General features: G+C 49.0%; 1 protein-coding gene across 2 annotated transcripts; it reads right to left on the reverse strand.

Annotated features, from left to right (window-relative positions):
* Positions 1 to 35: 35 nt before the first annotated feature.
* Positions 36 to 10,576, reverse strand: NDUFS2 (NADH:ubiquinone oxidoreductase core subunit S2; the record flags this gene model as incomplete). 2 transcript variants are annotated; one of them, XM_084248879.1, is made up of 14 exons in its annotated part: positions 36 to 251; positions 435 to 492; positions 614 to 697; positions 854 to 949; positions 1,215 to 1,344; positions 3,084 to 3,203; positions 3,407 to 3,492; positions 3,625 to 3,702; positions 3,881 to 3,955; positions 4,212 to 4,324; positions 4,511 to 4,631; positions 6,827 to 7,017; positions 9,617 to 9,723; positions 10,482 to 10,576. In XM_084248879.1, 14 exons carry the CDS (start codon positions 10,574 to 10,576, stop codon positions 214 to 216), a joined length of 1,392 nt encoding a protein of 463 aa, XP_084105005.1. In that variant the 3' UTR covers positions 36 to 213. The 2 variants fall into 2 exon arrangements, with proteins under 2 accessions (XP_084105005.1, XP_084105006.1); XM_084248880.1 differs by lacking the exon at positions 3,625 to 3,702.
* Positions 10,577 to 13,043: the final 2,467 nt, after the last annotated feature.

The following is a 13,043-nucleotide window of genomic DNA, read 5'->3' on the forward strand; positions in this document are numbered from 1 at the left end:
AGTGAAAGACAACAAGACAGCAGAAATTGGGGCCGAGGGGCCGCAGGGCGGCTAATTTATTGTAAGTTCTCCTTTCCTAAGTACATGCTCAGAAAGCCTGACAGCCAGGTGCTCATGTACGTGCACACACACATCCACACACGTCCCATCCGAATGTTGACACACTCCATGAAGGGAAATGATTGGCAAGGAGGTCAAATGCCGCTCGCCTGCTCACCGATCTACTTCTCCAAACACGATGTCTTGGGTGCCTAGGAGGTCAGGGGGGAGGAGGAAAAAAGTGTATTATAAAGGATCCAGAACCCATTACCATGCCCAAGAGAGTGGGGATTTGAGTCCATGCTCACAGTCTCTGCGGTACAGGACGTGTTCTGTTTCTGTCCCCAGGCAAAGCCCCTTGCCTAGGACATCCCTACCATGGAATAGCTGCGTACCTATGATGGCGACAACGTCAGCCAACATGTGTCCTTTAGACATCTTGTCCAAACCAGCCTGCAGAAATGGAAATAGAACAAGTTAGGAAGGGAAGAAAGTTTATAAAAATTGTGACTAAGGTCAATAATGACTGAATTCATTTGTTTCAGTCAGGATTCTAACTGAGGTTGTTTCTTACCAAGTGGGCAAAACCAGGAGCCTTGATCTTGCATCGGTAAGGGCGGCTGCTGCCGTCAGACACTAGGTACACTCCAAACTCTCCCTGTCCGAGGAAGAAGTTGGCAGCCTCCGTTAACAGGAAGAACAAAACCTCCCTATTCACCCTCACATCCTCCTTCACCAATGAATGAGCATTCACTTAACACCTATCTTGGTCACTTCCCCACACACTGCCCTTCCCTCCCGCTTCTCCGCTCACCTTAGGCGCCTCAATAGCAGTGTATGTGGCCCCTGGAGGAACTTGGTAACCCTCAGTATACAACTTGAAGTGATGTATCAGTGACTCCATAGATGTCTGAAAAGAGGAAGAAGGGAGCATCATTGAGCCAGACCCAAACGGTCTTCCCCAGCAAAAAAATGGTCTCTACTCTCAGGGAGACTGAAATCCACATGCAAGTCAGAGAGCAAAGGAGATGCAGGATAAGAAAGGAGGCTGTAGAAGGTTAAGAATCTATACAATGAACTATTTGAAAAAGGAAAACTGAAAAATACAGTGGAATTCAAGGTATTTCTCCTGGCAGCAGGCTCCTTCCCAGACCATTCCCTCCCCTGCAGATGACCTTCATCTCTGCGCGCTTAGGTGGAGACACTTTGGCATCATCAACTTTGATCTCCCCAGGAGGCATCTTGTTTAGACACTGAGAGATGATTCGAAGGGACTGGCGCATCTCCTCCACCCGACACAGGTACCTAAAGTAGATGAAACAGGAAGACAGGAGAAAGCAGAAGAGAATAGCACACAGGGCTGGGCAGGACAAGGGGCTGACCTGAGGCATGCTTGGTGAACAGCCCTCACTCCCTCTCCCCATGCGGCGCGTCTCTCTGCCAGGCCACCAAGGAGAGCCTGCAACTTTCTGACTGTCGTCTTGGCTCCTTCCCCAAATCCTATCCTACTTTTTCCAGACCATGCCTGACAGTATTTCCCTATTTGCTTACCCTTTGAAATACTTTTTGGACTACAAAACATCAAATAAACTCAAAAAGGAAACAAGAGCAACTCTTAAAGTCAGTAAACAGGAATGGAATTTGAAGCTTAGAATCTAGCAAAAAGAGCAATGATCAAGATTCTAGTCCCATCCTGAGCTAATCGCTTTTTTTTTTTTAAATAGAGGCATGTTTTATTTATTTGTTTGTTTGTTTGTTTGTTTGTTTTGTTTATACAAGCACTGGGTACAGTCAGACGCGCGGGAGGGTGAGAGAATTCACCAGAGCCAGAGCGGGGAGCAGAGCAGGCAGACAGATGGAGGACACTGCTGAGGGGAGAGGCGGGCACGGCAGGAGAGGTCTGCGCGTCATGTGGGACCCTTGCCGGTGGCCGGGGAGCAGCCGGGGATTGAACCGGCGCCGCAGAGGCCGTGGGCAGCTTCGCAACCCAGCGCTCTACCGCTGCACCACCGGGGAGGCCCCTGAGCTAATCTCTTTAAAATAAGAGAAGTAAAACACTTTATTGGTTTCTCAGTAAGTTTAAATCCTTTAGGGGTACATCATCACATAGATTGTGTGTCCTATGGTCTTTTTTTTGTTTGTTTTTTTCTTTTTTTTTTGGTCCTATGGTCTTAATAGGAAGGCTGCTTCAGGGCTTCCCTGGGGGCCTAGGGGTTAAGCCTCAGCACGATCATCACTACGCCTGAGTTTGATCCCCGGCCAGGGAGCTGACCCACACATGGTGCAGCCGACCTCACCTGTCTTGCCAGCTTTCCCCTTATCAGTGTATTTCAGTGAATCTGCCTGTTCTGCTTCCCACTCCATCTCTCTGGTGAATCCTCTTATCTCCCCTGTTCCCCCTCCCACACACACACCCTTCTGGCCTACACTCCAGTTCGTCTACAAAATAAATATTTTTAAAAATATATTAAAAAAAAAAAAAAGGCTGCTTCAGAACTTGACACAAACCATGCCACTGTCACCATGGCACATGCGTCATCTTCTCTCAAATGAATCTAGTTTCATTCCATTTACCACCAGGAGTCACTGTGTATTTCTTTGCTCTGTACACATAAGCACATCTCTGGCCTAGAGAGAATCCAATTTCACCTTGAGCATAAACACCTTCAGTTTTAAGAATTGCGTGTTCCCTCTGGTTCTGAAGTAGCCAGCAAAAACGGCCTTGGACCAGTCTTCTAGGCATATTTTAAAAGTCCCATGCCCAACAGGCCTCCACAGGATCCAAGATGGCAGAAAGAGCTAATACCTAACTTTTATCCTCAGTTTTCAAAATCAACTGTAAAATGCACTCAAAATGAATTCGATTTAGGACACAGGGATGATGTAGGATAAAGCAAAGTGTCACCTAAGTAAAGTGCTTTGAAAGCAACCTAGTTTATCATATACAAGAGCCCTAGTAGATACTGACAAGTATGGTAAAGATGCAGGCAGCCAAGAGAAAAGGTAGGGAAACTAGCTGGACAGCGAGCTAAGCAAGGTCTTACCTATCGTAGCAGTCTCCTCGAGAGCCAATAGGAACGTCAAACTCCACCTGGTCATAAACATCATAGGGCTGGGTCTTCCGCAGGTCCCACTGGATGCCGGAGCCCCGGAGCATCACCCCGCTGGGGAGTGTGTAATAGAAATGAGAGTCCTTCCCACAAACCAAGGGCGGCACACTCTCCCCGTCAACCTCCCCTTTCCTTTCCCTACACTGCCAGCACAGGTTCAAACTCAGAGCATGGCAAGGAAGGTGCCACAGTCCTGAAGCCAATATGTGAGGCCTGAGATCCCCCCACCCTGAGGAGAGAAGTCTGATTCCTCCCACCTAAAACCATAGTTCAGCGCATCTTCTGCTGTCACAACCCCAATGTCCACTGTCCGATTTCGCCAGATCCTGTTGTTGGTCAGCATCTGTGAACCAAGAAAACTGGCATGTAAACACTCCTCACAACAGCCTTCGAACCCCTCATATTTCTTTACAGCTGGGGACATAACCCCACAAGTCCTTCTTAGGGGAAGAGAGGGACTACTCCCGACTCTTACCTCCTCCACCTCATCAATCCGAAGAGAGAAGTTCTTAGAAAACTCGTAAATGTCATCCATCAGTCCCAGGGGTAGGTCCTACAGTCAAATGCACAGTGATCACTGAGTCCAGCAGAGCCCGCACTGAAAAGAAGAGGTTCAGCCTCCCACCCAGGGCTCTAGGATCAGCAGTCCCATCAGCCAGTGCTGCCCCCCAGTGGCCACCAGGAACCCACAGGCGTGGACTCTTGGGAGGCGGGAGGCAGAGCCTGCTCACCTGGTGCACGCCTCCTGGCCTGACGTAGGCAGCATGCATCCGTGCCCCAGATACTCGCTCGTAGAACTCAAACATCTTGATAGGACACACTGGGAATTAGTGACAAAGCCCTGGGCCCCTAAGTCCAACAACATGGTGGCCCACTCTCCTACCCCCTTCTTGTGCTCAACCAACTCCTCCTGACAACATTCCTTAAGAATAAAACCTAGGTTAAATACACCTTCTTCCCTAAGTGTTCTCCCTCTGTTCTCTCCGAATTATCTGTTTCCTTCATGCCTTCTCTACTTCCTGTGCTTCCTTCTCTCTTCCTAGATTTCCCTCCTCCTCATACCTTCTCCCTTTCTTCAAACATCCAGAAGAAAGGAGTCATGGCCCCAATGTCCAGAGCATGTGTGGTCACAGCCATGATGTGGTTCAAGAGTCGTGTGATTTCTCCAAATAGCACTGTAGAGAGGTGCAGAGAAGAGAGATAGAAATAGGCACCAAAAAGCTAGGCTGATAGAGCATCTCTGGGCATAGCCTGGGGTCTACATGCCAGGCTTGGGTTCAATGCTGCTAAGGTAGTGGTGGTGGTGGTGCATGGGGGATAATGCTATACTTGCAGTGGCCGCAGAGGAAGGGTGGATGTACCTCGAATCCACTGGGCCCGGGGCGGAGGCTGGATGTTGAGTAGCTTCTCCACGGCCAATGAATAGGCCTGCTCGTTACACATCATGGACACGTAGTCCAGTCGGTCAAAGTAGGGAAGGGCCTGGGCAGAGGGGGAAGTCTGGTCACATCTAATAGGCTGAGGAGCCTTGGTGCAGCTGCCAGAAGCACTGCTCTCTGTGGGCATCAGAAGTCGGTGTGCGTAAGAGAAGTCTCAGAAGCCCCTAAGAGGCAGGATGAAATACCCCAATATTCAGTGGTATATTGGGAGATGTTTAAAAACTGGCTCTCTGAAGGGGTAGGAGGACCGTGATTTGTCATTTTTGAACTTCCTCAGTGAAATACCCCTACCAGGGCCAATTTTAAGCTCCCAACATTATATAATTGAACACAGCCAAGGGGAGAGCGGCACAGCATACACCGTATTTTCACCACACAGATAAAATAAAGTAAATGCCTCAAGAGTGTAGCATAGCATGCTCCCCTCAGCAGTGTATTTCAGTCAATCTGCCTGTTCTGTTCCCTACTCTGTCTCTGGTGAATCCTCTCACCGACCCCCACATCTCTGGCCTGTACCCCAGCTCTTACATGCCTTAATAAATAAATCTTAAGGGCCTCCCCGGTGGCGAAGCGGTTGAGCGCTGGGTTGGGAAGCTGCCTGCGACCTCTGCAGCGCCAGTTCGATCCCCGGCTGCTCCCCGGCCACCAGAGGAGGGTCCCACATGGCGCGCAGACCTCTCCTGCCACCCGCTGCTCTCCTTAGCAGTGTACTTCGGTCCTTCTGCCTGCTCTGCTCCCTGCTCTGGCTCTGGTGAATTCTCTCACCCTCCCGCGCGTCTGACTGTACCCAGTGCATGTATAAACAAAACAAACAAACAAACAAATAAATAAATAAAACATGCCTCTATAAAAAAAAATTTTTTTTAAAAAAATAAAATAAAATAAATAAATAAATCTTAAAAAAAAAGTGTAGCATAGCAAAGAGTAGTGAGAAAAGGATGGAATAAATTCTGAATACTTCTTTGCTTTGTTTTTAATATAATATTTAATCATAAGTGGTTATCATTCAATTTTCAATAATGGCGATGTTTAACAACTGGCTCACAGAATTCCTGGGAATTTAACATCTGTTCTGGTGAGCAATCCCTGATTCCAGTGACACCTCTGTCAAAGATCTGTGCTTCTCTGAGATGTTGAGAAAGAAGGGTGTGATCAGTCTTAGAAATGCCTGGAAGTGAGGGATATGGGAAGACAGAGCCCAAGAAGGATGGGCTTGGTTTCTGGTAGGAATGTTGGGTAGAAACAGTTGCCAAGAAAGTGATGTCTAATCTGTCTGTTGCTGAACAGCTTCAGTTTCCAGGAAGGAGGCGGAGCCAAGAGGCCCTGTTTGGGACAGCCAGTTCTTGCCCTGATGTCACTGTGACGTAGATAAAGCTGCAGGGTTAACTCCACTGACTCTGGGACCAGAAACCCCCAGTGCCTCTCAGAGAAATCACATTCTAGTCAGCATCATCTCCTATGAAAATCTTTCTTCATAAGGGAAAACCAGATTCCTATCCCAGATCCAATTCCTTCAAATCTGACCCTCATCACTTGGGTCATGCAGTTCCCCCAGAAATGACAAACTCTCACAAACCCTCCAGGTCACACTGACTCATCAAGTGTTTTGAAAACATACTTAAAACAGCTAGAAGATACAAAAATCAGCTGTGAATCCTAGGAGTTAACGTCTTTCTCCTCTCCCTGACACCAGGGACACCAACTTTGACGTATTAGTATGTGCTAAGAACAGAGAAACTGAGGCACTAGAGTAAGGGTAAAGAGGGCAGCCAAAAGGCAACCAGTGAAGAGCCGCAAGTGCAGTTCCAGCTCCAAAGCATTTCTGTAGACAAACCAAATCCAGGTGACAATATCTCCAACCGTGACTTCCATAATCTCCTCCCCGGGTTTGTTTTTTTTTATGCTATGCATACAAGAACTGAGGTATAGACCAGAGGTACAGGGGAGGGGGGATAGAGAACTCACCAGAGACAGAGTGGGGAGCAGAACAGGTGGATCTACTGAAATACACTGCTGAGGGGAGCAGCAGGCCAGACAGGAGAGGTCTGCTGCACTATGTGGGTCAGCTCTCTGGGCAGGGATCGAACTCATGCTGCAGTGGCTTCCAATAGCTTGACAGCACTGAGACTTAACCCCCTGTGCCACCAGGAAGGCTCTCCCCTGGAGTTTTGGGGGCAGTAAACCAGCAAAATACCAGGCTAAAGCATCCTGAGGTCCTGTCAAATGTGCAGCCCTTACCTGTAGGTAGGTCTTGTACTCAATGAGCTTCTCCGTGCCCCGGTGTAGCAGCCCAATGTGTGGATCACACTTGCGCACCATCTCCCCACTCAGTTCCATCACCAGGCGTAGAACTCCGTGGGCTGCTGGGTGCTGGGGCCCAAAGTTCAGGGTCAGGTTTGACACCAATGTGTCCTTTGGAGGGTCCACATCTGAGAAGTGAGAAATACTTCAGAGCCAAATGGTAATTCTCTTGGGAAGCCCCAAGAGAGGGCAAGGAGTCATCCTCTCTCCATGGATCCTGCTTGTCACCATTTCATGCCTTAATTCCCTAATCTCTCACACAACCAGTAAGAGGACTGTGAGAGGGAAAGGGGGGATGTAAACTTCCTGATGAGAGGGACTTTGTGCCGCTCTCATTCCATGTTTCCCAGGATACCTTAGTGATAACACTAATAACAATAACTTATAGAGTCCTTACTATGGGCCAGGCAACTACTCTAAGCATCTTATTTTCATTAATTTAGTTGTCACAACCATGTGAGTAGTGGATATTATTATCATCCTCACGTTATTGGAGAAACTGAAACCAGAGAGGGAAAATGACTTTTCACAGTGCTAGTCAATGGCAGAGCCAGGATGTTACCCGCCTATTCAACTCCAGGCTCCACTATGATACACCGCCCTTCAAATGTTTCTGATAAATGGTCAACCAATCATGAAATGTATCCCTAATTCTTACTACTGAAGGACAATTCCGACCCTAAGAAACTTACAATTTGTTTTGGTCAGTAAGTACATGTGAGAAACGAGTAACTCTGGTGAAGCTTACAAATTACCAAGAAAGTGGCGTAGCCATTAAGTATTCAAAGCAGGGAGAGACCACCATGAAGACTACGTGGAAGGAGGATCTGTTTCGATAACACTTTGGAGGGCTCACCATATGCCAGTCACACATTATTATCTTACTTAATCATCACAATAATACTATGAAGGAGGTAATTTATTCATTGGTAAATGGTAAATAGAAATTTTTTTAAAAATTATTTTATATGTTTTTTAATCATTCTTCATTTTTATACAATGTATGCTTTATCATCTTGGGTATAGTCCCTGTGGAATTCCCACCACCAATTCACCCATGTACCATCACCATAGTCCCCTGTAACAAGCTCTTCCCATCCGTTTCGGTGCAACTCTCTCCTCCCCCCTGCAGAATGTCTCTAGTTTATAGTTGCCTGTTGATTTTGATTTTTTCCTTATTATAATTGCTTTTTTTTTTCCCTGATCCCTTATTGGGATCCCCTACAATCCTCCTATAAGTGAAACCATCTGGTATTTCTTTTTGAAAATTGAGATTTAAAACCACATGCTACCTTTGCAGCTCAAATCCTTCATCATGGGCTTTCGAGTCAGAGGGACCCAAATCTGTCATTCAGACACATTGTGTATCCTCAATCAAGTTTTAATATCCCTGCACCATAATATCCTCAAATTTGGGCTAACACTAGGATTACTTTCATAGGGTTGTTATGAAATAATGCAAATTAAATACTTAGCACTTGGTAGGTACTCAGTCATTGCTACTGTTAAGTTTTTGAAAGGTAAGTCAAAGTGCCTTTGAAGGTTTTTGAGAAAAAGAATGAATGACCTGGTAAAATGATGTTTCAGGAAGATGTCATGATATTATATAGGAAAGGAGGTGGGAGGCAAGATCAATGGTATGAAGCCAGTGAAAATCCTCCCCCACCCAAAGCAGGGTGGAGCTAGGCAAGTGGAAAAAGCTAGAGAGGACACAGGAGAAGAAAGGAAGCAGGATGGAGAGCCAGAAGGAAACCTGAAGGAGGCACATGGAGCAGAGAGACATGTGATGAAACTGCGCTTGCTTCTTGGTACTGGACTGATTGAAACAGACATGGGTGAGAGCCCCGTGGAGAAGCTAACAATGGCAGTTTTTATCTTGGTTTTGATTTTTCTCGTTTCCTCACAGACTTGTCTGGCTATTTCTGACCATTTTCTATGGGTCCCTGATGGAAGGTGCTTTAGACATGTGGCAGGCTTTTTGGCTTTGCTTTGGGCCAATCCTGTTTGACTGGACATTTACCCACGAGGGGATGGGTAACTTTGGGTGCTTGATTTAGAAACTATATTTTTTGTCTTTTCAGCATTGCACACTAGTTAAAGTTCTTTTCCATTAAAGGTCTTATATGTTTTGTCTTAATGCAGTGGACCGCAAAACCTATTTAGAGCAGGCAGGTTTGGGGGTTCTCCCTGCCCTCTAACAAAAAGTCTCCTGAAATAATCAAGATCAAATATAACAGAAATCTGATCAGGTGTGAAACATGAAAGAATCCTCATGGTTTGGGGAGTAAGTGGACATACACAGAGGGCAAGAGAGAAACCAGCCAAAGACGGTGAAAAAATTGCAGTTCTGAGGAATCAGGAAAATAGGGGTGTCACTGATCCAAACCAAAAGACAAAAGGAAGAGCAAGTAATGATGCGGGAAAAACTGTTTGTATTCAGGAAGACCAGTTTATCTGTTTTCAGAAATGGAAGTATACTAAACCTCTGGAAAAAGCTGAAGCTAGCAATTTCGCTTTGGTAGGACCTGGTACCTACTCTTTCCTTTCTCCTGGAACATTGTTCCTTTCCTCTGCTTGACAAATTCCTGCTATTATCACTATTTGTTGAATTGCAGGGTGAAAGAAGCAAAAAGGTTAAAACCTGTGTAAGGTAGAGAGCTCAAGGGCACTTAGGAATCATTTTGGGCAGGGATGGTTGTGGGCTGGGAAGTGGCTGTGGGCACTCACCATTCCAAGGTGGAGGTTTCCAGTGGGCTGTTTCCTTGGTAGGGAACATGACAGCTCCCCCAAACTGTTCGGCCCATTCCACATCTGGCTGCCATTGCCGAGCACCTCTGGGGAGATGAAACAGATAGTAGGCAAAGGGCCTTAACAGCACTTAGTTCCTCTGTTCCCATTCATTCAGAGGGCCCATAGAAAGGGTTCCTGCATTCTTCAACCCCAAATCACTGACAGAGTTAGTGTAGCTTTGGAAGAACAAGCTAAAACAATAGGAGTTCCATTACCACTAACAAATAATGGCAGAATCACTTGACCTGTCACCTGTCCACAGGTTGTGGATCCTAGCCCCCACATAGTGTGCTCATATTTATAGTCCCATTCTGGTGAATAAAAATTCAAGAACGGTGTTTATTCAAGGTCAACTAGAAACTAAGAAAAGGAGAAAAAGAGACAGACACCCTTCATGATGGCTCCAAGGTTCGGCTTAAGTATGGCCAGACTCATGCACTTGGGACTACCGGGCATCTTGCTTTGTGCTCCTCTTTTAAAACCCCACCATCAGGGGTGCTTCCACTGATGGCACCCCATGACGGAAAGCGGCAGGCGCAGCAGGGCATAAAGCAAAGGTGACACTAACACTACCGTTGATAGGCAAGGTCCCTCCATTTCACCCTGGCAGAATGAGCTCAGGGTTTTCCATCCCCCCTCGGGCAGAGCGGGTGCCCCAGCACCCTAGAGCCAGACAGTGAAGACCTGGGCAAGGGAGTCGCAGGCCGGTGTCATGTTTCCTAGGGGCACAAGGCCCGTATAGCTCCCGCACTCGAGAGACCCTAGATTGGGGCGGGCACACCGGAGACGCCCAGGGCCTCACCTGCAGGGTTGGGTCGGCAGTCGGAGCCCTGCCGCGGGTCGCAGCGCCCGGCCCGCGCCACCCCGCAGCCCACATAGCGCCCTGAGCGCCGCCATCTTGCCCGCTGCGGACTGCAGAAGGAGAGCCGGGCGGAAGTGGCGTCGCACAGCCTTGCAGGCTTCTCTCCCGTCAGCGCCGCGCAGCCGCCATCTTGGAAGCGGGCAGCCTGCGACCTGACGACATCCGGGTCTCAGACCGGCTCCGGCTCCGGCTCCGCCCCTACCCGCGTGTCCTGGCTGAGAGTAGGATCGTGCAGTTCCCCCAGGGTCCGCTCCGCGCTCTGTTCCCACCACAGCTTGGGCGCTGCCTTCCCAATCCCCTCCGTTTGACTGCCTTCTGGGACAGCCCCAGCTCTGCCAATTACCACCACCTACCCTTTCCCCCATTCCAGAAGTTACAGAGGGGTGCAAAGCCTGCTAATTTTCGGATGTCCTAAATGGATTAGGGTAATGGACCCTAGTGAGGCTGGGCGGGTCTGAGAGCTCCCGCCAAACCCAAATGAGAAAGAGCCTGATGCCAAGGCCACCAGCATGAGAGCATGCTGTCAAGTGGGTAGGGGCCGCAGATCGCAGATGAGAAGGGGAGGCCCCTATGCAAGAGCACCTAACTGCCGGGCTTCCAAATGTACACTTCCAAATTGCACACCCCACTTCCACCCTGGCTGTCTCTTTCTGTCCTGTCTTCCTGACCCAGAGTAGGTCCAGGGCAGCCATCAACAGCATGGAAATGCAGTAGCACCAGAGTTAGTACCCTGTGTCTGTAGGGAAGAGACTAGAGGAGTTTTGCAGCCTCTCCCTTGGCCTCCAGGCACAGCTCCAGCTGGGCCACCCTTGAGTTTGCCCCTCCCTCCCACTCTGAGCCTAGAAAGATGCCTTCTGCACAACTCCCGCAGACAGGGTCTCTGGAACACAGCCCACCAGCAACGGGACAGGGTGGGGCAGGCGGGGAATTCTTAGCTGTAGAGAAAGAGGAAAGCCAAACTTCCAGCCTAGAAGTTGACCTAATGGGAAACTTACCAAAGGGTGTGTCCCTATCCCTGCCTTTGGGGACTGCTTGGGACCTGGGCGGACTGAGCAGTCTTCACCTAGCCAGAGGCTCTGCCTTTGTCACCCCCTTAGTTCCCTTCCCTCTCCCTGGGCCTCCTCTCCCTCCACAGTTGGAATATAATGTGCTGTGGGACAGGGGGATGCAATGGACTGCCTTGATTTGCCCTAATCTAGCTTGGGAGAAGTTGGGATAGACACTTTGCTGCTTGGCTCTGGGGGTAGCTTGAGCTGGGACTGATGTGAGGACTCCTGGGGGCTTTAGGACACTGAAGCTTTTGTTACTTCTCCCTGCTACCAACACCCCCACACACCCTCTGGTAGGACTCTAAGGCCCTTTGTCTCTCACTAGTCACCCCCTTTGTCCTCATCTCAGATGGGGGGTGGAGAGGGGCAGTGAGAGGCCTCTGGTGATGGCTCCTCTTGCCCCTGCCTTTTCTAGTCTCCCATCCTTTGTCTGACTGCTTCAGTCACAACCCCCTTAACTTAGAACTAGGGTCAGGGCATGTGGTGGGTCAAGACATATGGCACCCACAGAGGGGGGGGTGAGAGGGGAGTGACAAGGCAGGTATTGGTGACCTGATCAGGAAGGGTGGGGAAGGGAAGTATCTGGGCGGATATGACATAGGAGACAGGAGGTGACAAGGCAGAGACAGAAAAATGGGGGCAGGGGCAGGTGGTCCACCCTGGAGAGGAAAGGGATAGCTGGCAGCGCTCTCCTTCCTGGGGATATCCTGGGGAAATGAGTTGCCATAGCATGGGCTAAGCAGACTTTGCCCCTAATTCTGAGTCCTTTCCTTCCTTGCATCAAGGGTCCACCCCAAGATGTCTTTCTGAGTTCTCTCCAGTTCAGAATCCGGGAATCATCTTGCTTCTTTTCCCTACGCTAACTCTCCCTTCCAGGCACTGGGCTTATTTCCCTCAGCACCCTTATTTCCCTGTACATGATGTAGCTGCCACCCTTTCCCTGTCCTGGAGGGAATGAGAAATAAAAGATTACTAAATATTCCATGAACATGAAATCTCAGGGCCAAGTAGGTCCAGAAGAGGGAGCCAGGTGGGGCTTCCCTCAATTGATAAAGGGTGCCTCCGGGTTCCAGAGACAGCAAGTCTATCCCTGTACTGGGGCTGGGCCTACTGACTTGGGGTTGGGGATGGTTTTAAGGCAGTTGGGAGTAGGATCTGGGCCAAGAGCCTGGGGGAAGCTGCTGGGATCTGGGCCAGGGAAGTGGGGAGTCAGGAAATGGGGAGGGGGAGCCTTGGGGGGAATGGAGGCGGAATCATTATTCCGGGGTTTAGAGGGGGTGGGTGGTGGCAGCTCAACTCAGGAAGCCCAAGGGGGGGGGGGAAGGGCTGTTGGAGAAGAGGAGGTGCCACCTGGAACCCTCCTACAAAAGGGAAAGCTGTTAATCCTCTTCTTGTCCTCTACCCCTACGAGCCCTTTCTAGCAGCTCAGCTGGCATTGGGGCAGCAAATGCAC

This window comes from Talpa europaea, assembly GCF_964194135.1.
Source record: "Talpa europaea genome assembly, chromosome: 12".
NCBI classification, from domain to species: domain Eukaryota; kingdom Metazoa; phylum Chordata; class Mammalia; order Eulipotyphla; family Talpidae; genus Talpa; species Talpa europaea.